This window comes from Cinclus cinclus, chromosome 28 (assembly GCF_963662255.1).
Source record: "Cinclus cinclus chromosome 28, bCinCin1.1, whole genome shotgun sequence".
In the NCBI taxonomy this organism is placed as follows: Eukaryota; Metazoa; Chordata; class Aves; order Passeriformes; family Cinclidae; genus Cinclus; species Cinclus cinclus.
The window spans coordinates 1331579-1354945 of record NC_085073.1 but is presented as its reverse complement, the minus strand read 5'-3'; the positions used below and the strand labels follow the sequence as shown (position 1 = coordinate 1354945).

At 50.4% G+C, this 23367-nt stretch overlaps 2 protein-coding genes across 10 annotated transcripts in view; one reads left to right on the top strand and one right to left on the bottom strand.

Moving 5' to 3' along the window:
- Positions 1-13269, top strand: part of MARCHF2 (membrane associated ring-CH-type finger 2) — a 32902-nt gene extending 19633 nt beyond the window's left edge. For 5 of the 7 annotated variants that reach the window (XM_062510210.1, XM_062510209.1, XM_062510212.1 and 2 more), the window contains 2 exons: positions 7764-7973; positions 10517-11339. In XM_062510210.1, coding sequence (XP_062366194.1) covers positions 7764-7973; positions 10517-10675 — 369 coding nt within the window. In that variant the 3' untranslated portion in view covers positions 10676-11339. Of the gene's footprint in view, positions 1-7763; positions 7974-10060; positions 10384-10516 lie in introns of all 7 variants that reach the window. The other 2 variants (XR_009934033.1, XM_062510211.1) reach the window with 2 other exon arrangements.
- LOC134054439 (thaicobrin-like) lies at positions 1858-23338 on the bottom strand. 3 transcript variants are annotated; one of them, XR_009934034.1, is made up of 4 exons: positions 18208-18515; positions 17987-18099; positions 15248-17363; positions 1858-3923 (listed from the first exon to the last, which is right to left on the bottom strand). XR_009934034.1 is itself a non-coding variant. In XM_062510215.1 (4 exons), exons 3-4 carry the CDS (start codon positions 18042-18044, stop codon positions 16843-16845), a joined length of 579 nt encoding a protein of 192 aa, XP_062366199.1. In that variant the 5' UTR covers positions 18045-18099; positions 18208-22052; positions 22916-23338; the 3' UTR covers positions 14386-16842. The 3 variants fall into 3 exon arrangements, 2 of the variants coding, with proteins under 2 accessions (XP_062366199.1, XP_062366200.1); XM_062510215.1 differs by lacking the exon at positions 1858-3923 and adding an exon at positions 22916-23338 and having other exon boundaries at positions 14386-17363; positions 18208-22052; XM_062510216.1 differs by lacking the exon at positions 1858-3923 and having other exon boundaries at positions 14386-17363; positions 17987-18096; positions 18208-18519.
- Between the last annotated feature and the right edge of the window lie 29 nt (positions 23339-23367).

The following is a 23367-nucleotide window of genomic DNA, read 5'->3' as shown; positions in this document are numbered from 1 at the left end:
GCTGGTCATAGTGGCTGCAATAGTCACTGGTCAGCACAGCTGATCTCTGGGAGGGGACCGTCAACTTCATTAAGAACTAGCTTTGTCCATGTGGTTTTGAGATCCTTCAGAAGGAGAGGGCCTGTGGCTGATTTTGGGCTGCTGGAGGCATTTTGGTGAGTGCTGGGGGGAAGCTAACATGGCCAAGTTGAAATGCTTCTGCGTAAACTTCCTGATTTCTTGGAAGTCAGGAAATACCATGACTGAAATTACCTTAGCTTTTACTTCAGACCTCTTGTCTATCTGTGTTACAGTGTGGTCCTCATGGTCACAGGCTGCGTCTTCCAGAAGTAGTCCATGGATGGAAGATGCTCACTAGCTAACTGTGTTAATCCTGCTGTGTTAATCCCTGTTTACCAAGACCAAACTATTCATTTTCTCATGAGTTTCTCTAGGGTACTTACTGCTGTGACATCCAAGCACTTCCCAAACAGTAATTGAATTTTGCAGCCTCCTTTAAAGAGGAAAGGTGTCAACTTTGTCCAGCTTGGATGAAAGATAATTTGTGCATAGAACTGCATTTTTTTTTCTTTAAGCAGCCATTGATTTACGTTGTGGTCTGTTCAATGTAAAAACAGTAACAGTGCTGACTGACAGTGTGCCTGATCTCTGAACCCAGAGTGGGGAACTTGTCGGAGCTCAGAGCCAGCTCTGGCAACTGCAGGCTGGCCCATGGGTGTGGGGGGAAATATCTTCTGCAGTTCAGCCTAGCTGAGCTATTTTTTAACAAAGAAGCTAGTTGAAAGCTAAAAAAAAAGCATGAAAGGATTTTGAAAACTGTCAGGCTGTGAGATCGCTGGGCTGAGCGTGGGGGCATGTTTTGAACACCTGCAGGTGGAGATGGAGAATTGACCTGCAGCCCTGGGTGGAGAGTTTTGTAGCCAGAGGTGCAGGATGCTGCTGCCTGTGCTGTGAGAGGACAGAATGGCTTCTGCTTGGCTCTGAAGTGGTCTCCAGCACAAGACAGTTGTGGACCAGGGTTCTTGAGTAAGGAGCATGTCCCCAGCTGATAATAAAATGGCCAAGCCTTAGAGAGGGATGGTTTCCCAAAACTTAATTTTCATATATGATTGTTAATTAAATAGGCCTCTATATGTTTACAAGGAAGTGATCTGACTCCAGGACATTCTAGCCAGCCTGGCTGGCATAGTCAAAAAAGCCAAAATACTTTCTGTGTTCCCTGGTAGATTTCAGCGTTTGATATTTAGATGAAGCGTTTGAAGTGTAGGTTGCAGCAGACACAGCTTTCCTGGAGGAAGTATTTTCCTTTTTGTTCTAATAATGTCACGCACAGTTACTGCCCAGGATTCTTCTTCAGGGAGTATCTGTACCTTTGCTGGCTAAGTTAGGATGTGCCAGCTTGTCTGGAGGAGCATGCCTCTTCCTGGCTGTAGGAGAACCAGGATAAGTGGTGTTACAGGCAACTTGTGTATGAATCAAAATATTGCCTCCCCTGCCTCTGTCCTTAATGTTTTTCCTTCCACATAAACTCTTCTCTTTGGTTTGAGGCAAAAGCCATCACAAATGTATTTTCTCTTACAACGTGGTCTTCCTGCTGGCGATACTTTATTTCAGGCAGAGCTGTGTGAATGGAGATGTTTGGGACTGTATTGGATTTGTACGTTGTGTATTTCCAGAAAGCATTACCAAGGGTGACAGTGTGTTTGTGTTTCTACAGCCACAAGTCCTTCTGCACAGCTCCTGGCCTTGTCCCTGGCTGCAGCCCACTGCCCACAGAGGGAGGTGGGTGTGTGGGTTGGTCTGTATTGGTGTACCTGAGCCAACTCCTGCCAATTTTTACTTTCCCAGGTTACCAGCAAAATTATTTTCTTTCCGTCTTATTTTGTGTGTTTTGCTGTGGCACTCACCTTGTCTCTTCAGTTCATTAACTGCTTGTGAAGTGTTTTAGCTTCAAGCTATTAATTTTGTCCCCTCTGAGTGTTTCTCAGTGGGCTGAAGAGAAACACCACCTCGGCAGCCCAAAGATTCCTGTTTGGGGCCATCTGCCCCTGCTGTGAGCCAGCTTTGGTTTCCAGGCACAGTCTTGGCATGGGGAGGGGTCGGGTCAGACCTGGTCTGTGCCCACGTCTCTGCAGAAATGTCCCAGGATTGCAGGTCAGGCAGGTGTCAGAGCAGCAGCTGTTTAGTCCCAGCAAAGATCACTCTGTACTCCAGAGGAAGGGTGTATTTTTTTTTCACACATCATGTAAGTACCAGGGAGAGAAGCCAGGAGGTTTCAGGTCTCTGTTCTAAGAGAGGACACAAACTGCTGGTGCAGAGACCAAAGGCTCTAGCTGTGCTAAAATTACTGGGAGGTTGAAAGTCAACATAGCCTCATGGTGAAAGCTTGCAAGTATAATGCAGGACTTGATCATAATGCTTCTGCAAGCATCTAATACATTTGCTAAGGTAAAACTCATTTAAGACATCTCATTAATTCCAAAAAAGATTTCTCTGGTAAACCAGTCACTGTTGGAGTGGTCCGGCCACACCTTTTGTTTCCCTATTTCCGTCCTTGTAAACAAATCTCGTCAGGAAATCCCAAGAAAATTTTGCTTTCATGTCTTTGGTACTGCTGTTTCCCAGCAATGTGTGTTTTAACAGCTTTATTTATAAATGGGCTGCTTTAGTGATTCTGATGTGCTCCTTTGCCTCCTCAAAACAGCTTCTCCTTCCAAGCGTACTGTGCTGTACAGGAGCCTGACAGTTTTTTGCTCCTGTTGTTTTTCTTGGAGTTTATCGTGCAGTTTTGATTAAAGATGACTACTTTTCAATGATTGCTAATACTTCTGATTCACTTAAACTAGATATTTTATAGTCAGTGGATTTGTTTTGTCTATTAAAAGTACAACTTTAAAACACAATGTCACATGCAACAAAATGTGTTTGAAATTCTCGGAAGAGTGCCTTGACTGTGTGGGTCACACTGGAGTAGGGGATACCTCCCATGGCTCTGTCACTCTGCTTCATTTCCTGAGTCTCCTGCACCTCTTTGGCTGTGGGAGATGCTGCAGAAATGTCCCTGGAACATGCATAGGGAGGTTGGCAGGCAGGAATAGTGATGTTACTCCTGCTTACATTATTAGGGAAAGAAGTTTTGCCTCTGGGCGCAGTGCCTGGTGCAGCACACACTGCCCCCCCGCCAGTTCAGAGAACTGAGCTGTGATATAAGCTCTCCCCCACCCTTCCTCCAGCCTTATCTTCCTTGCAGACAGACTTTTCCCTTTGCTTTCCACGAACTCTTCTGCTGAACTCACTGCACTGCTGTCTAATCCATATTTGTCTACCCTTCCCTGTGCAACCTCTCTCCTTGCTCAATGCATAACTCTTCTGGACTCCTGGATCTAGTGAAAAACAAATCCTTCTTGGTTCCAGCTGAGTTCCCACTCCTCTAATCTTTTCTCTCTTTACTTGAGTTTGCTGTCTGGAGATGCTGGTCATATGTTTACATGAGAGATACTCTTGGCACTTCTCTGTGCAGTCCTGGGTACTGCTCTGCATAAAGCAATGGCCTGTTTGGGGCCAAAACAGAAAATACTTCATCCCTGCACTCTTGGTACTCACCAGCACTAGTCTTCCTTACCTGTCCACCTTCGCTGCTTTGTCCAGCCCTGTCTGTGCTGATCCAGAAGACAGTGAGCTTTCTCTGAGGTGCAGCTGGTGACAGTGCTGTGATCCCATATTGGCACATGTCGTGGTCTGGCGTTTGCCATGATGCCACCAACCATAGAAGCACATGCTGCTCTGGAGGAAAATGTCCCAGTGACCTGTAGCACTGCTTGGGTCTGTTCCTCTCATGTCCACCATTTCTAGTGCTCCTGAATCCCTTGGGTCAGCCCTGGGCACTGTGCTTCCCAGCAGCTGAGGGTGGAAGGCTTTCATACCTGCATAAGGAGAGAGATTTGGTTTGTGGAGCATTGATGGCAAGTAGTTGGAGGAAGGGGGATAAGGAGGGGCAGCTTTGTGCTGCAGCATTTAACTGCTCTGCTTGCAGGGCTAGGGCCATTTCTGGGTCTTGGCTTCCTGTATTCCAGATACTCTGTTAGCAAACATCCCTTCCCACCTTGGTGAAGTAAGCAGGACCATTCTTCTGGGGCTGCCCATGGAGCTCAGTGGTGTGCAAAAAGGTTTTGGTGCAGGCCCAGAGAAGGGATGTGAGAGTCCCTCATATGAAGCTGTGGTTTTTTGTTTCAACATGTTCCTGAGGACAGGGACAGGGCTAATAGTGCTGTTGTGATCAAATCAATGTGATTTTTTTCCCTGGCTTTTATAGCCAGGCACCAGGTCAGCAGTGTAAGGAAAATCAACAGCCACCTGAGAAGCCACAGGGTAACTGTTTGGTGGGCAGAAAGCACGTGGGATGTTTTGTAATGCAGCCAAATACTTGTGTGGTGCTGTGACTTGCCATCATGCTGTAGCTGTGAAGCATGTGGGGAACTCTGGCAAGGTCAGCTAATGAGGCTGGCAGGTCACACTGGTCCTGATTCATGCCCAGCAGAGCGAGTGGTCCAGGTGAAAGGCAGGGAAAGATGTGAACACCTGGTGGCTGAAGAGCACTGGTCCCTCCAGTGCTAGTACTGTGCTGCACTGAGTGCTGCATGGATGTGTTCATGAAATGGGCTGACAGCTCATGGCCATGGACATTTAGCCACACAAGGTAAGCCAGCTTTCAATGAAAGCTAATTCTTAAAACACCCATTTATAAGCCCCCAGACAGACTGCAAGGTGCTGAGTGCTGCTGGGAGAGTCCCTCTTCTGTTCACTCCCCTTGGTCCCAAGAGGCAGAATGCAGCCAAGCCTTGAGATAAATGGCACAGCAGGTGCTGGGATGGACAGGCTGAGAGACTGGTCTGATATGCTTTGAGTTCTACTCTTGACTTCCAGAGGAGCTGATGATGTCCTGGTGCCTTTTACTGCCTGCTCCCCTCCTGCCTCCCATTGCATGGGCTAGCCCAAGCTTCATGGGCACTGCAGCCCCCACAGGTCACCTTCACATCATCCCATAGTTTATTTTAAGTCCCGTATGCACTAATGTGTTGCTGTGCCAGAAATGCTGCACTCTTAGAGTGGATTATTGTGTTCCATTTTGTTACTGTGTCAGTGCATATTAGCAAAGTAAATCAACTACTTCAAAAGGAAATTAATTGCTTCCTGCCTTTATATGTTTCTCTCATCTTGGGGTGGAGGAAGGAGTTTCAAAAGTCACAAGGAATATGAACAGTATTAAGATGCAGTGAAGTACCTGTCTGCCTGAGCTTCTTACTGTACAAGGGTCAAAAGTACCCCAACACATCCTGTTGCAGGGAATGGGGTGCTATGGGCTTGCTGCTAGAGGGAACTTAGTCCAGATAGGGTCATTTGTCACTCATCTGAGTGCTGCATTACCAGGCAGCCTTGCCCTAGATGGACTGGGGAGAGCCTGGCATGTGGCTGGATTTGAGGGCTGGGGCTTCCCCAGAGGTGCTGTGTATGGGAGCAGATTTCCTGTGCCAATGAGTTGCTATCCACCTTCACTTCCTCCCAGGACTGCTCAGACTGCATGTGTGGTCTTTATTGTCCCCACTCAGCTCATCACACTGATTCCTCTGCAGAGCCATACCAGGGGGGGACCTGCAGGTTTGCCTCCCTTCTCTCAGCTCCTGTCCAAACAACAGCTCTGCCTGCTCTGAAAGCTGCCCAGTGGAGAAGGACCTGGTAGTGCTGGTCAGCAGTGGCCGAATATGAGCCAGATGCCCAAGAAGGCTAATAGCACTTGGCCTGTACCAGGCATAGTGTGGCCAGCAGGACCAGGGCTCTGACCATCTACCTGTGCTGGGCACTGGTGAGGCCCCACCCCAAATCCTGGGGTGGCCCCTTACTCTAGGAAAGACATTGAGACACTGGAGCGTGTCCAGAGAAGGGCAACAGAGCTGGGGAAGGGGCTGGAGCACCAGGAGCAGCTGGAGGAGCCCAACCTGGAAAAAAGGAGGCTTTGGGAGGGCCTTCTGGCTCTGCACAGCTCCCTGACAGGAAGATGCAGTCAGGTGGGGGTCAGGCTCTGCTTCCAGGGAACAAGGGACAGACAGTCTGAGAGGAAATGGCTTCAAGGTGTGGCAGGAGAGGTTTAGGGTGGATATTGGGGAAATTTCTTCGTGGAAAGGGTTGTCAGGCTTCAGGACAGTGGTGGAGCCACGATCCCTTGAAGTGTTCAAAAAACGTGTGGATGACTTGAGGACATGGTTTAGAGGTGGTTCTGGGTTGATGATTGGACTTGATGATCCTGGAAGTCTTTTCCACCCTTAGTGATTCTGTCATTCTTTGAGGTTTTCTTCTGGCTGTCTGCTCATCAAGTCACGCTCCAAATGGCTTTATAATCAATTAAAGTTCCTTGACTGTTACCACAGAATTGTTCATGTGATTCAGGTCACATCCCTAAAATATTGTGGTTATGAGTCCTCCCAGCTGAAATTCCTGGTTAGGCTCATACCTGTCACTGCACCATCCTCTCCTTCACTCATGGCCAGCTCGGTGTCCCTCCCAGGTGCTGCAGAACCTGCTGTTCCTGTGGCTCTGACCAGCCCAGCTACCACTCTATTCCATGCCCAGGTTTGCCAGCTCCCCCTTCTTTTTCCCATTTCCACAAAAGTTGGCTGTGCTTCCAGTCTCATTCTTGCCCTTTTGCTCTGTCTCACTGAGCATCCCTGCTGCAGTTAAGCCTGCACTTACCTGTGTGTCCCCTGCCCTGCTTCCCTCTGGGCCTGCTCTCTCTGCATGCCTCTGGCCAGCCACATCCTCAGGTTACCTGTGCTGAGGTCTCACTAATTTCTTGCGTATCTGCCACCACCACTTCCATATTGCTCCTTAAATTGTGGTTTCTGAGTGGGAAAGGAGCATTTTGTGCAGAGCTCCCAGCTGGGTTCCTTCCCAAGCGGTCTGTTCCAAAGCAGGTACTGCATTCTAAGTCTGGCAGTAGGTGTTGCCCAACAGCCCAGATCCTGAGAGTCTCTTCCCTGCTCTGCCTGTGCCTTTTCAATAATATTCTCCAAGTTGTACTTAAAAATAAAATCTAAAAAATCCTGAATGAGGCAGTCATCTTTGTGAGGAGGAGAAGAAAGAAGAATCTGCAGGCCAGCACACACAGATCCCAGTAAAGATGTACTGTAATGATTTGGTATTTGTAGGATCCACAGCTTCTTGCTATTCTAAAAAAGGAAAGGAAAGGCTGAAAATAGTATAATCCCAGGAAAACAGAACAATTGCTGTTGGTGAAGTATCTAAAATGAACCCACACTGGAAGCAAGTCAGGACTTCCAAAAGAAGGAAGCACTTGGAGATTGCCTGTGAAACTCTAAAATGCTGTGATTCTCCCAAAGGAACCTAAGGGCTAAATTTGGGATATGCTCTTATAGCTTGGCCTTGCTGCAGAGCCCAGAGTCCTGGGTCTGTTTCTGTTGAAGCTCAGTCTGAGACCTGTCAGGTCCATGTTAAGCCAGGCTTTACTGAGCTGACATCCTGCAGTGCCTGCTCCTCACTACTCCAGAGGAGAGCCCAGGAGCTTCTGTATTCATGACTGCCTTCCCCTGTACACATTCCATAGCTGTTTCTTCCATTTCCCTTGTTAGTTGTTAAACCTAGACTTGACACTGTCTGGTTCCATTTTGGAGAAGGTTGATATGAGTCAGCTCTGCCCACCTGCCATGCGCTGCCTGTCACAGACTGATCCCTTCTCCCTGTCCTTCCCACAGTGGCTGAAGGACCCCGGGCCCCGCAATGAGAAGAGGACCCTGTTCTGTGACATGGTGTGTTTCCTGTTCATCACTCCGCTGGCGGCCATCTCAGGCTGGCTGTGTCTGCGTGGGGCCCAGGACCACTTGCAATTCAACAGTCGGCTGGAGGCCATCGGACTCATAGCACTCACTATAGCACTTTTCACCATCTACGTCCTTTGGACACTGGTAAGTGCCAGCTGCCAGGGTCCTGCTCCTGCTCAAACAGCTTGTCAGTGCCACCTGCTGTTTCTGCCTCCCCGTGTGAGAGCGCCTTGGGCTCTTCCACTTGAATGTCCATTTAGTTATCTTCATGTGCAAGCTGCTGAAGTTGCTGCTGAGAACGGAAAACCACTTCTTGGTCATCTGCTTTCCAGACTGTCACGGTGTACCCCAAGTGTCAGGTATCTGGCACAGGTGCCAGAGCTGGGATGGGGCTTGGACTGGGTCAGGCAGTGGCCCACCTGTGGTTCAAGAAGAAACATAAACTTGGTACCTGGGCAGTGCAGGGGAAAAGTAAAATATGGAACACATTTTGACTACTAATAATTTACCACCATGTCTCTTTGTGCTTTTGCTGCTTAGCACAGACTGGCTGTGCCCAGCTGGGGTGCAGACTGGCCTTGGGAGTCTCTGGCCACAACTAAACAAACTCCTATACAGTATTTTTAAAGTTTGTGGAAGGAACTCTCTGGCCCTGGGGAAACCTGTGGCTTCTCTGACGCTGGGTTGTGTGGTTGGCCACGAGTCAAGACTTGGGTAGCCAGCCTGCCCTGGCCCACTGCTGCACGGGGGCACTGGGGATTGGCAGGAGCCTGCACCTGAGCCAGTCTAGGTGTTCAACTGATTCGTGCTGGGAGAGAGCTTCCTGCAGATATGTTGTTTGGCATCTCTGGATGTGCTGAATTTGGGGGCCAGGAGCTTGTGGCTTGCCGAGAGCTGAGAAGAGCGGGACAGGGAATGCGGGTTTGGGTGTGGCACTGCTCAGTGGGACTGCCCGGCCCCTCCCCAGGGCCTCGGGCTGCTCTCTTCAGGGGCTGCCAGGCCAGGGACTTCCCTCTTGTTTCCCATTCACTTGCTGGGTGGACTTCTGGGTTTGGATCTTGATTTTGGCTCTCCTATTCTAAGCCCCGTGTGTGCTCATGCCCTGTCAATGCCCTTTTCCAACTGCTTGCAGGCAAACACCATTTTGGGAAGGGAACAAGTGCACTTGATGCGTGAGAAGTAGTGGGACCCCGAAAAGCTGGCAGTTCTGTGGGCAATAGAAATTCCTCAGCCCGTTTCCTTGTCATCTCATGTTCCAATTTCTCGGAGTTGCCCCTTTCCCTGAGGCTGGACACTGCTTATAACTCTCCCCCACAGACCTGGGAGCCAGGGCAGGATGAGCTGGTGCTGCAGCTGGGGACCAGAGTGCCTGGGGCCAAAGCTGGAGCCATTCCTTGCATGGAAGCCATGGAGGAAAGTTTCCATGCTGCATGTTCCTGCATGAAGCTTGTGTCTGTAGGAAGCCAAGCTAAAATTGGAAACCTTAAGTGTTTCCGTCTTCTCTATCTCAGGCCTGGTGGGGAGGAGCTGGAAATCTGGAGGAAATGGAAAAATGTTTGTGCAGTAATGAGTCCTGACTAAAATGGCTCTAATTCTGCTGTGCTTCACTTTTTCTCGAGCAGAGGAGAACATTAGGTGAAGCCACTTTATTCATATTCAGCTCATTCAACCCCAGGCTGTGCAGTACAAGGGGCCGATATGTGGGAGGAGGGTTCATGGCTGTAACCAGTGTGAGGGTTGTGAGAGAGGCTGTAGCCAAGACTGCAGCTCCTTTGTGAGAAGCAGAAGCCTTCTTTGAGGTTTCCACCATTAGCTCCCCATTGCTACAGTCGTATGCAACAAAAAGGAGGGGTGTGCACTGATCAATAAGCTCAATTACCTCAGTGGCACAGCTTCATTTCTCGTAAGATGTGTCATAGACCCATCCAGAAGTATTACTGAGTTTTCTGTGTCAGATGCACTTCCTGGTACATCCTAGTTGCCAGCTAAATGCTTCCAGTAAGAAAGCCTGGTTTAGATCAGTGGCTGACTGGATTCAGTATTTAAGTCGAGCTCGAAGCTCCCCTTGCAGGGCTGCTCTGAAACTGCAGGGCCAGTTCCTGCCTCTGCTGGGCTGCTCCGGGTCCCTCCAGGCTTTACATCCTCCCCCGTTTTCTCTCCGAGTGGACAAATCTCCCAGGCAATGTTGCTGTCAGGAAAAAACGAGTTCAGCTGCTGTCCTGTTGTTGCAGACAAAGAAGGGAAGGGTTTTGTGGAGGATGAAGAAGATCACCTGGGATCTTTGAAATGGGAGGAGGCTGGTTGGATTCAGACCCTTGTTTTGCTCACCCAAGGTGCTGGCTGCATCTTGGGGCTGGATGAAGAGGCAAGCTGTAGCTCATCCCCACCACATTTCACCAGCCTGGACACAAACCCAGCTGAGCAAACCCCGTTCACTCTGCTGGTGCTGCCCAGAAGGCCCCTTTGGCTGTGCTTCCCTCAGCCTGGTGTCACCAGGAAGGGATTGATGGCTTGTCAGAGGCTGGGGTCATGGAGTGCCCCAAACCATGCCGGGGTCAGTGCTGTTTTCCTTGCCTCAGAATAAGACGTCCCCAGGGGCAGAGGGGTGCTGGCATTGGGCTGTCCCTGTGTGTGCTCTGGCACGAGTGGCAGGGTTGGTGACAGAGCGCTGCGTTCTCGCCCGCCAGGTCTCGTTCCGCTACCACTGCCAGCTGTACTCGGAGTGGCGAAGGACCAACCAGAAAGTCCGCTTGATGATCCCAGCCTCGCGGAGCCCTCACTCTGTGCCCCACTCCCTCCTCTCTGCCAAACTCGTGAAGAAGACAGCGGATGAGACCACTGTCTGAGCCGTCCCACGGCCAGCCGAGGTGGAGGGTCGAATGTCCCCAAAGGCCCAGGGAACGTGGTAGCTGTGAGGGCACTGGAAAACAGTCATCCCACCCAAAGGTGCACTCAGCACATGCTTTAGACCTTGGCAAAGAGACACTTAATCAACATCTGTGTGTGAAATGGCCCAAAAGAGCCTGATGGCAGAAAATGCCTGTTTGCAGGGACACTTTCCTATAATGAAATACCATACGTGGAAACCATCTCTCTCTCTCTCTCTCTCTCTCTCTCTCTCTCTCTCTCTCTCTCTCTCTCTCTCTCTCTCTCTCTTTATATATATATATATGTATATCTATATATAATATTATTTTTTAATGGCCATGCATATTGTGTTTCAATCCTTTTGTGTTGATGTTCTAAGCTTCAGGATAGAAGCTGGCAACCTGATCTCATTTAGAGGTTAAATCAATGCCTTTTCTCCAAATGAGCATATGAAGAAGACTCTTGATCAACCATTCTTGAAAGTCCCCTTCTTCTTTGCACTAAATTGGTTTTGATATACTGCAGCAGCCTTCCTGTTACTCTTTGGTCTCTTTTGTGGTGTTCTGTCCTTTCTAGAAAGTTGAGTGTTTTTAATAATTATTATAATCCCAGAAGGAGTACAATTACATAATACTGAATGGAGACACTTTGTATTGTAAAGTACTGTAATTTTGAGAATTTCAAAATCAGTTTCAGGATGAGAGAATCTTTTCCAGTACAGACATGATTTCACAAAATGTTTTCCTTGAGATCGTGGCTCATCCCCAGGACTCCGATGCACTCAGCCCTTGCCTGTCTGGCAAAGGTAGATGGAGGATCCGAGAGTGGGGAGAGATGGCTCCACACTAGCTAAACCCTTTTGCTCTGAAAAGATTGAGAAAGGAGCTTTCCTGGCCCCAGAAGGTGGGAGTTGGAGTCTCTGTTTGCTGATGTCCTTTAGCCACCTTGAGGCTGGAGCTCCTGTAGCAATCAGTTTCACTCATACCTTAGGGGACAGGCCATACCCTGTGGCGCCAGCAGGTGCTCTTGGCTGTTCTCTGTGCTTACTTGCACATTCCAGAGGAGCTGCTGGGATTCAGTTCATCCCTGGTAGCGCTGCCTACCTGTTGTGTCCTCTAGTGAAACCCCCTCAGTTTGCTGGTTCCCAGAGAACAGGCTCTGGGTCCTTTGTCCCGTGGTGTGCCTCCTCCTCCTCCTCCTTTCACCTCCATTTCCAGCACATGCAACTCTCAAAGCCCTCTGTTTCAGAGTGCCCCCTCTGCCAAGAGTCCTCCTGGTTTGGATTTGGTCTTTGCCTCTGTCACCTCCTCCCCTGCCAGACAGTGCCCATGCCTGGTGCTGAGCCTCCCGAGTGGCACAGGCTGTGAGGATGCTGGCGGTGACGCTGCCTTACTGTGTGCTCCAGCTGCTTTGCTGGAGCCTGGGCTCTGGCTCTGTGGTGGTGAGGATAGAGAGTAGGCAGAAGGTAGGCTCTGAGGGGCCTGTGTCCTCGCAGTGGGTGGTGGTGGTCATGCCCTATGTCCCTCTGCCCCTTTGCTGAAAGCAAGTTTATCAGTGCAATGCCCTGCGAGATGAAGGTCTGTAATTTCCTGAATTCAAAGCACCATGTGCAGCCCCGGACCCTGGTCTCTGTCTGCTGTCCTCTCTCTCCTCTGCCAGGGTTCTGGTGCAGCTTGGGCATACTCCAACACATCTTGCAGCAGCCTCTCTATGCCCTGAGGTCTGCTCTGGTCCTTCTTCCAAGCCTGAGCAGCTGGTGTGACCGCAGGGTGAATGTCCTCTGCTACAGCCAGGCTGCACATCTCTGCTCCCCTCTCTTGGCAAGCCCCTGACTGTCCCTTCCCTTCTTCCACATACCTATGGGTGTTTGCCCTTTTCTCAGTCATGCACTCATGCAGGGGTTACTCTGTTCCTGGTACTCTTGGTGGAGAGGCTGCTGCAGTCTGTGGTGCAGTCCCATCCCATTCCCATGCAGGCACTCCCTGCTCTGCACACCCCTTCCATGGCAGCAGGTTCTGCACCACTGCTCTGTGCCTTGTCCTGGGTGCCCCTTCCTTCAGCCCCTTCCCAACAACCCCCTTGTCACCAGGACATCATCAGTGAAGAAAAATGAGGGAGGTGGCTTAACCTTCCCGGCCCTGGCTGTCTCCCAGGAGCTTGGCCCTGCAATGCACTGAGTTCTGATGGGTGATGAGGGATGCTCTCTCCCACAGTGTGTCCCCAGGGTAAGGAGTTCATGGAGCCTGTGTTCCAGTTAAGAAACCCATTGTCAATCCAAATATGCAACTGTGAAAACCAGAAGCCCCTGGCTGGGGCAGTGGGGGCCCAGCCCTGTGCTGCTGTGTGGCTGTGGCTGCACTCAGCATCCATGGCTTTATTGTCATTGCCAATTATCGGAGTTGTTGCATGTGCCCCTGCAAGACCCAGTAGTGACTCTTTGAGTCTTGTCCTCCTTCCCAGAGGAGTTGTTTAGCTTGTGGATGTGGGCAATTGGTGTCTGACCCACCGCGTTCCAGTGCATTCTGGGGAAATGGGCTGTGCAATGATGTAAATAAAAATGAGACAAACTTTGGGCTGTTGTGTTGTTATTGGAGGGGACCAGGGCTGCAGAGCCCAGGCTGCTTCCCTGAGAGCACCCCAGTACTGCCTGCCCAGGGCAGCTGTCCTGACCAGACCCCTGGGCCCCAGCAGAAGGTCCAAGTTGGACAAAACCCAGGACTTTTGTCATTTCTGGACAGTGTCTCTGTCGGTGTACAGAAGCATGCCTGGCATGGGCCAAGCAAGGCAATGATGTTTGGGCCATGTTGAGTCCCTTGGGCCAGGGATGTGTATGGGTATGGAGGGCGTGACCCTGGTGCTGCCATGATGCCACCCCACAGAGGGTCCTGATGCTGCCCCTGTGAGTTGCCTGACCCGGCCTGCCCGTGGCCCTCCAGCCCAGCCTCTCGCTCCAGGACTGTGGGAGTCACTGGACATGTCTGTGAGCTCATGCTCTGTCTGAGCCCTGCTGGGGTCATGGTGGGTTGTGTCCAGCTGTGTCAGAGCTGTGTTCAAGTGTGTCCGAGCCAGTCAGAGCTGTGTCTGAGCTGTGTCTAACTGTGTTTGTTCTGTGTCTGAGCTGTTTATGAGCTGTACCCCAGTGTGCAAGAGCTGCTGGCACCTAGCTGTAAGGGCAGGAGCCTTGCTCTGAGTGCTCACTACCACCTGGCTCTGAGAGCCATCCAGGCCAGCACCATGGCAGGGGCTGCAGGGCAGACTTGGGCAGCCATAATTTCCTGCTCTGGGAGGCAATGAGGAGGCCCAACATCCGCTACAGCATTGGCCCCGGCCCTGGATCTGTGTTGTAAATCTGTTCATGCCACACATGCAGCAGTGGGTTGGAAATAGTGAAGCTACTCATTTAAAGTGCCGCTCAAAGCACTGCAACATCAATGTTGGATGCATTTCCAATGTCCTGGATAAGGCTTTAGCCTTGAACAAGACCTTGGATGAATTTCCTGGCCAAGTTGTCAAAATCAAGGGTTTTCTGGGCTTGTTTATATTAAAAGAAAAAAAAAAAGGTTAAAAAAAAAGGTTTAAAAAAAGTGCCATGGTTGGCTCAGCCAGTCGTTTAAAATAACACTGTGATGCCACACAGAAATCTGATGGGGGGGGGGGGCGGGGAGGGGGGGGGGTGGGAGAAGAAGCGTAAAGGGAACAGAAGTCCCAGAGAAAGGCCTCACTGTGGAAAAGGAGTTTACATGGGAAAACAGTTTCATGGGAAGGGCGTTCAGTCACGGTTGGCTGATGTGCCAAATCCAGGCAGGCTTTGTTTGGAGCATGTCTGACAGACCAATGCTGAGAAGAGCATGTTTGTGGAGGTGCCTCTGCTGCCCACTGCTGCAGCCTTTTTCCCTGGGAGCAGTTGGGTCCCAGGGGTCTGATCACACCCTGCTGTAGTCCGAGGGCTCCGGGAGCTTGGGAGTTGCCCTGTGGCCTCCATGTCCAGGCACAAGTTGAGGAGGCAGCAGTCACTGCCATGATGTGCTGTCTGTGCCCACGCTGGGTATGGCCCCAGTTGTCTCTCCAAACCCCTCAGAGCCCATGTGGGTCCAGCCTTGCTCAAGGACTCTGGTGTACCTTAAGCCTTCCTACCCATTGTGACTCCAGCATGCAGAGATCTCTAGCACGAGAGCTGAATTTAAAGTCCCGAGTCTTTGTGGTGCAATCCTACATGAAATTGTGTATTTCTCACAAATGCTGCAGTTATGCAACTTGGCTCCCAGAGACCTGATTTTTTAAAATGCAGTTTTTGTGGGGCACATCAAAAAGGAAACTAAAGCACAAAATTTACCCCCTCCAAACCATTCCAGTGAAGAGGTTCCCAGACACCAATCTGTGGAAAAACCCAACTTTTCTCCAGTCTGAAGGACTCAGCGGGCTTTCAGAAAGGAATTTCTTCTTCTTAGCTGAGGTAGGTCCCTAACTGCACAGCACAACTCTTTTGGGGTGTTTTGCATGGCAAAGGACAAAAATACAGAGCTAACAATCTGCCATATCCATACACTGACCTTCTGATGTGATCCTCTGTCATGGTGTAGCCCCAGCTGGCAACTAAACACTGCACAGCCACTCAATCACACACCACCCTCCAAGGGTGGAAATGGGGGAAAAAAGGGAAAAATACCCTCTTGATTTGAGGTAAAAACAGTTTAATATTTGAAACAAAATAGTATGTAATAATACTAATGATAATAATTGTAATAAAAAAAATTACAAACCCCAAGTAGAACAAGTGATGCCCAATACAGTTGCTCACCACCCACTGATCTGCGCCCAGACTGTTCCCCAGCACTGATTGGCCCCACCCAGGCAGCTCCCCCAGTTTAAACACTGGGCAGGATGTTCTATGGCATGGAATATTCTTTTGGCCAGTTCGGGTCAGCTGTCCTGGCTGTGCTCCCCCCCAGCTTCTTGTGCAGCTCCTCGCTAGCAGAGCATGAGACACTGAGAACTTGAGAGACTGAGACTTGGCTTAGGTAAACACCCTATGAGTAGTGGTTTGGTTGTTGCTATCAATGTTATTCTCACCCTAGATCCCAAACCCAGCATTGTGCTGGCTACTGGGAGGAAAATTAACTCTACCCCAAGCAAAAACAGGACAGTCTCAGAGGCTCCTGCCCATGGAGAGTAGGAAGTGCCTCAATGGGAGCAGAGGTCCCTGGGTTTCCCCAGTTTTGGTGCTAGCACAATGGAAGAGGCTTAGGGCAGAGCTCTGGGGGCAGATACCTGGGCTTGACCCAGCACTGCAACTCTTTGCAACCCCTGGAGTAGAGCAGGGAGACCAGTATTGTTGCCTGTGCCCAGATGCCACAACGATGACAACTGAGGTTGTCAACTGAGGTTGAGGCACTAAAGAAGGTCCAACCAGAAAAGTGTTAGGAGATGAAATCTCGGCTGGACCCAGGCAATGTCCCTCTTCACCTACATCCACCTTCTTTCCTAAGGACAGGATTCAGCAGGATCCTGTGAGGTGGGACCTTGATGGGGCAAGACCAGAGAATGACAGATCTTTGGGAATTGCCTCTCCTGTGGATTCCAGACACAGCTCAGCATTGTGCTTTGCTTCCTGGGCTGCCCCTACTGCTGCCCCTGCACTGCTACCAGTGCTCTGCTGCAAGAAATGTGCTGGGTGCATGTCAGGCAAGGGGAGGCTCTGGATGTGTGGGGAAGATAAATGTTATCATGAGTATCCAGCTATGTTTGGTTTTTTTTAACTTACTTGAAAAAAGCCAGAGGCACTACTGCAGCACCCTTGGAGGAGCTGGACCCTGCTGGATTTTCCATGGCCCTGTAAAGAGCAGCTCTGCAGTGCCCTGGCACTCAATGGTGGTCCCTGCCATGGGACCACTGGGAACCAAACTCCTCCCTACACCAAGTCTCTGTGCTCTCCATGTCCCCTGCAGTCCCAGCTGAGCGGTGGGGGGATGAAGCTCTGTTGTGGTGTCCACCTCCATGAACTCCCAGTCCTCCCCTTGGTGGCCAGGGGATCCATGTGAGGAGAAGCCAGCAGTATGCAGGACCCTCCCAGTTCCCAACACCAAGACCCAAGGTGATGGCATTTGCCTTTCCAATCTCTCCCCTGCCCCCCCATGTTCCCTCCCTGTCAGGGGCACAGCTTGAGCCATGAGTCCATCCCCACCCAGAGCCAGGGGTGCAGCCTCTCCCCAGCACATGAGGCCAGGCAGAAAACAAAGATTGGGGCTTCACTCTCAGCATCAGCAAAAGTCACCTGCTTGTCTGTGAAGTCCAGGCAGACCTGGATGGCCCTGGGGAGGCAGGTAAGGTGCAGGGGGGTCCAGTCAGGATCACTGAAAGCATGGTACTGTCCAAACCACTGCCCCACGGCCCAGATCCCCTCCTGGGGTGTAAAATTGAGGACCCCCTTCCTCCTGACAGACTCCTGGGCCACTCCCACAGCCCACCAGTCCCCTGCCTCAGCCACCTCCACCTCCCAGCAGTGTCTCCCCACAACAAAGCCCTGGTTGCCCAGCACACATGGCTCCGTGTCAAACCGCTCAGGGTTGTTGGGCAGGAAGGTCCACTCGTTCCCCCGTCCCACCCCTCGCTGGTCACTGGCCAGAATGAGGAAGGGGTTGGCGGTGTCTGGGTCCAAAGTCACGTCGGCTGGGGACAGAGGAGGAGAAGCTGCTCAGAACAGGCAGCCCCAGGGCTGCATCCACCCCAGCAAGAGAAGGGACAGGGTGAGTTCCTTTTCCCTACAGTGGGAAAACCCCCTAGCTGGACTGCCCCTGGCTCCCTGCTGCCCCAATCCTGTCCCTGCCCCAGGGGTCTGCATACATCCTTGGCCAAGGAGACCTCAGTTTCCTGCAGGAGGAGGCACTTGAGTGGGTAGGGGTGCACATCTGCAGTGCAGCCTCCTGAACCTCAGCCTGGGTGTCTGGTGTTGCGAGAGGAGAGCAGGCAGGTCAGGGCACAAACCAGTGCTGACCACAGTAGATGTTACCCCAAGACCCATAACCCATGACCCCAAATTCGCATCTCTTTCTAAAAGCAGTGGAGGGGGCCAAGGATGTCAACTCAGGAGCCTTTGGTGCTGGAGCTGGGTCTACAGATAAGCACCAAGAGCTCATCTGGGAGTGTTGCAGCCACCAAGTCCCAATCTGTGAAAAGCCTAGTATGGGGACAAGATGAGTGCTTTGACCTTCAGTAGTTGTTCCACAGCAGAAGCAGGATGCATTTTCTCAACAGAGGACAGTTCCCCCTCCTATTCCCTTCTGAATACTCACCTCTTCCACTCATCTCCTCCACCTCATCCATCAGGGTCTCACCTTCTACTCTCTCCATCCTGGATGCCAGTGTATCTACAGTCAGTCAACAGGATGGGATACAGAATTCACTGCTGAAAATGGGAATTGCAAGACTCAAACACTGCGTGAAGATGATAAAGCAGAGAAGGAATGATGAAAAGGTCACAACATTCAGCACGTTTTAGACAGCCAGTACTCACCTGTCCAGCCTTCAGGCTGGCTCCAGGAAAGCAGGTTTGAGATGGGTTGGAAGGTCTTCAGTCTGCTCCGCACTCCTCTGATCCCCTCATCTGCTCATGGCTGGACTGAGCTTGCCCAGCACTTCCAGGTTGTTTGAGTGAGCAGGGCAAAGTCCAGAGGGGCTGGATGGCCTGGAGAGCAGAGCTGGGAGTCTATCTGGGTACCACCCCAATGAGCTTCCCCCTCTCCTCTGAGCAATGACCTCCCATGCCTGAAGCTGCCAGCCCACATGGGACCTCATCCAACACTTGATTTTGGCAATTCCTCCTGTTCCTGCAGTGCCCAGTCCTGTTGCTCCCACAAGTCTGCTGCATCTCCCCTCCCTTGATCCAGCTGTAGGTGATTGATAAGAGCCCCTGAGTGCTGGAGGAGTCTGTATCTCCCTGTGCAGGGCACTCAGAGCCCTCCTGGGCCACGGCAACACAAGCACCTCCAGCCCCTTGGGATGGCACCTGGGGACACCAGCCACAGAGCAGTGGCCATGCTCTGGGTGTCCAGGGTGCATTCTGTGAAGAGGGGAGGTCTGGCTCCTGCCCTGCCTGTTTGCCCAGTTTTGTCCTGCTGCATGGGTTTATGGTGGAGGTGTTTGCAGGGTATGTGGGTATGTGTTACCTCAATTGCTCACTTGGTACATGGGGAACAGCACGTGCTGGGCTTTGCATCCCACCTCTCTGTTCTCCAGGCAGTTCTATATGTGTTGAGGGATGATAGCCTTATTCCCAGCCACAGGGAACACCAGGCATTCCACTCTGCTTTGTCACATCACTCTGGAAGGCACCAGCTGAGCACAAACAAAGCAGGATGTAAAGGCAGCTGCTGCCAGGTGGCTTTGCAGACTCACATCGGCGTGAACCCTCTGCCTGCCTGAAAACCCTGCCTAGAGATTGGCTGCCTTGGCCAAGCTCACTGACCAGTTCCTTTTGCACCCTTTTGACATGTCTGACAGCTCATCCTCCCCAACTCCTTTCACTCCACATGACCTTAGTATTCATGTCCTTCCCTTGGCACAGGCAATTGTCTGGGATGCCCAGCTTTGATTGCCAGATTTGCACATCTATGCAGGCTGGATTTCCATGGAGTGATACCTGTGGAATTGTGATCCCATCGTTAAGATGTGAGGTTCGATTATTACCCTGTGACAGGGTCTCTGGTTCTGGCTGTGGTGGGGTCTGTGGTTCTGGCTGTCACTGGGTCTGTGGTTCTGTTTGTTGTTACTGCTCCTGCTGTTGTTTGTCTGTCTTATATATAAAAGAATTGTTATTCTTTTTCCCATATCCTTTCCTGAAGCCCCTTGATTCCAAGGTTATAATGACTTGGTGGGAAGGGGTTCACATTTTCTGATTCCAAGGGAGGTTCCTGCATTCCTTGGCGGACACCTGTCTTTCAAACCAGGACAGTTGTCCAGGTCTGTGTCTCTGTACCCTTTATTTTTTGCTTCCCTCCTTTCCTTATCACCCCTTTTGGTCAGGTCCCTGACCAGGTTCCTTTGCCTCAGGAGGTGCCCCGTGCCTGGCCAGGCTAGGAGGATTCTGCACCTGGCCGGGCTGAGCTCCTCGGGCATTGCCTTTGCCTCTCTCAGGGCTGCGGATTTCCCCAAGGAAACCATTCTCAATGGCCTCACCTCGCTGCTGGGAATTGCTTTCAAGCAATTTTTAATCTACTGCTGGGTTTTGCTGCCACCCTGGCACTGCCTCTGGGTGTGAATCCCGGTTCTTTCACCTCCCTCCTTCCCAATGCCTCCGGGCTTATAGAAGGGATGTCCAAACTGCTGCCAGTTCAGGTAGTGCTGTGGGAAGAGGCTGTCTCAGGCAGCCCTGGTGAGTCTCTGCAGCGGGTGTGTGTCTCTGCACGCTGCCAGAAGGCCATGTCCAGAGCAAAAGCATTATCAAATTCACCCAAATTACTCAGCAACTTTCATTTTGGAGCAGAAGCAGCGTAGGAAGAAATGGGTGCCAGGCTGGGACAGGATGACATTTTTGTTTCCTTTTCAGGCAGGGAAAGACTTAGCTAGGACCAGGGGACCTCTCAGAGGTGCTGGGTGATGGCTGAGCAGCTCGTCCTCCAGCTCAGAGTGCAGGAAAGAGCTCAGGGTCTCTAGCTGTGTGGCATTTTTTGGCAATCGGCAGATGGAAATAACCTTCTGGCATCTGTCAGAACTGCCCATGGTTTCCACCTCTTGTTAGCAAAGTGGAACCAAGTCAGTGGGCAAAAAGGGGGGTGGGAGAGCAGAGAGGGGTCAGGTCACTAATCCTGGCTGGGCCTTGGATTAGTATTTTGGGTATTTTGCTTCCCCTGATCCAAGGCCACTTCCTGCTCTCTTTGAGGTGCATGGAATGAGTCCTGGCTTGGTCAGGGCTTCTCCTTTCTCATTCTGCACCTCTTAGTCTCTTTTTTAAAGCTGAATCAAAAAGCCAGAGCAGGCTGTCCTTTGCTTTCCCCTGGGAAATTCTCGCACCCTTTTATACTATGTTGTGTATTAAACACTAACCAATGTCGGACTGAAGATGGAAAATCAATTTCAACCTTTGGCATCTGAGGTTCTTCACTAGGCTTTAAAAAAGGGGGCTGGAATCAGCAATGAATCCCTTTGAAAGTGAACTCTGCCTTTCTTTTGTTTTTAATCTTCCCTTGGTTTTCCTCCCTTTTGCCCTTTCCTGCTCCATCTCCAAGTGGTGCTCCAGTGAAGAGGATGCTCCCCTGTTCCCAGCTCCTCTACTCTCTGCTGGCTTTTGTCATTTACAGTTTAGTTTTCCAGGTTCATCATCAGCACTAGGTAAGAAATCCCTAGATCCTGCCGATCTCTCTGGCACAGCTTCCAGCCTGAGTATCTTCCTGGCTGCCAGTGCATCAGCTCCCTGTGAACAGCAGAGCTCAGAGCCCTTTCCATAAACCTTTTCCACTTCTGGGAGAACCAGCATCCCTCTAGGTCCTGGTTCATCCTTCCGGTCATGGCAGCACAGGCATTGGAACAACCTCACTGAACCTGGGAAAGGATAAGATGATGTCAAAGAATTGATTCAAATTTGCTGCTATTTCCCTCCCTGCTTTTCTTGTTTCCTGCATGTTCCTGTTTATTGCACCGTGTCCAGGGTGTGTTGGACCCTTTAGAAAACCAGATCAATAAAGGAAAAATTTCAGGTTGAAATTCTGAACAAACTTAGCCTGGGCTCTTTTGTATTGCTGACCTGAAGCAGCTTCTTCAAGGCAGCCCTGGCAAAGGATGCAGCAGAGCACTTAACTAAGTGATCTTGTAAAAAATGTTAATTTGCTTTTGTTTTCCTTCAACCAGAACCATTTTCTCAGTGAGTGGAGTGGTCAGTTTATTATAAGCCTTTTTCTTTTGAATTTTTAAAGATGCCAAGAGTACCGGAGACGTTTCTACATTTTTAATAGATCTTTGTAAAGGATGAGAAGAGATAAGGATATTTGAATTTTATTTGTAGCCAAGTTGTCACTTGCTCCAGCCAACCTCCCAGACACTTCAATTATTCCTTATCCTGCTTTTTGCCTGCCCTGAGCTGCATGGGCACCACTTGTGCCCTTGAGAACCAGGGACTTGAAGAGCTCTCCTGGCAGCGCAGGACAGGGAAGCACAGGGAGGGGTGGCGGCCTGGCCCTGGCCCACTGCCCATGTTGCAGGACAGGGTCCCTCTCCCAGCTCCCCTCAGCATCTCTTCTCCCTGGCATGGGGATGCTGCCAGCACGATGACTTGGTGTCTCAGTTTTGGAGACAAATTTCAGGAGGAAACACCCTCGAATTAGCATTTTCTCTAGAGGGAAAGGGCTTCAATAACTCCATTTTCTTCTGCCAATGAGAGAAAAGGGGATGAAGGTGAAAAAAAGTAAAATTGTTTATTAACACAGCAAGATACCCACAAAGCACATGAAAAAGAAACATTAAACCTTACACTCCATCCCCAACCCACCGAGAGGCAAAGATGGCAACTGCCCTTTTTTATCTCTGGGAAGTGGGGAGAAAAAAGTTCACCAAGCAGCTGGGAACCTGTTGGATTTCTGCCATGGGTCTTCTCCTCTGTCCTAGGTTACATCCCAGGATGTGCCCAAAATCTGTTCTATCACCACCTTCATGTACTGTTAATGGGCCCATCAATGCCTTGCCATGACTCAAAGATAACTCCCTCCAGGAGCTATCTCTGTTCATGGGCAGTCAAGGACCTACTGCAGGACTCATAGAATGATCTCATCCCATTGTGATATGCTCTGTCCAGAGGGAGGAGCCAAGGATTCTACCTGGATATAATGTGGGATTTGGGCCCTTACCCACTAGATTTTTTGCAGAGGACAAAGGTCACCAGACCTTCTCTACAAGATCACTGCTTCTATTAGACTGCTTCATTCGGACTGCTACCACCAGTGCAGGATTTTTGACTGCTCCAGCTTGATGCTCTTGGAGTTCCGTGCCAGAATCAGACTGCCCCGGGTTTTGTAAAGCAAAGCCCCTCAAGGTCCCTAGTTCTGTTTGCTTTTAATGCTGTAGTTATAATTGTTGTTTGTTTTGTCTTGCTGTACGTATTAGTAAAGAACTGTTATTCCTATTCCCAGACCTCTGCCTGAAAGCCCCTTTAATTTTCTAAATTATAATAATTTGGAGGGAAGGGATTCGAATTCTCCATTCCAAAGGGAGGCTCTGCCCTCCCTAGCAGATACCTGTCTTTCAAACCAAGACATCCTCACAGCTGGTGAAGTTGGTGGATTTAATGTCCTTTCTTTCATTGGTTTTTCTGGGGTTCAGACTGTCCAGGGCCACCTCTGTGGGTTTCTCGAGCCAAAGAAAAAAACAAACCAAACCAGTTCAAATTAAAAAAAAACAGCAAAAAGCTGCTGAAAGGATTTACTGGTGAAAAGCCTCCAGGCCAGGGGAAGAAAACAAACAAACAAAACAAAAACCAAACACAACAAACAAAAAACACAACAGAGAGAGAGAGAGAGAGAGACAGATTGAACACAGTCTGTGCCTGGGGTTCCTAGGCTCTGGTCCTGCCCCCGGGTTCGTCCTAAAGATACTGCAGACATTCCTGGGCATAAAGCAGATAATTAGGGAATAAAATATCATCATAAAACTACCCCAAGACACCTGGCCTGGAAGCACATGAACAACA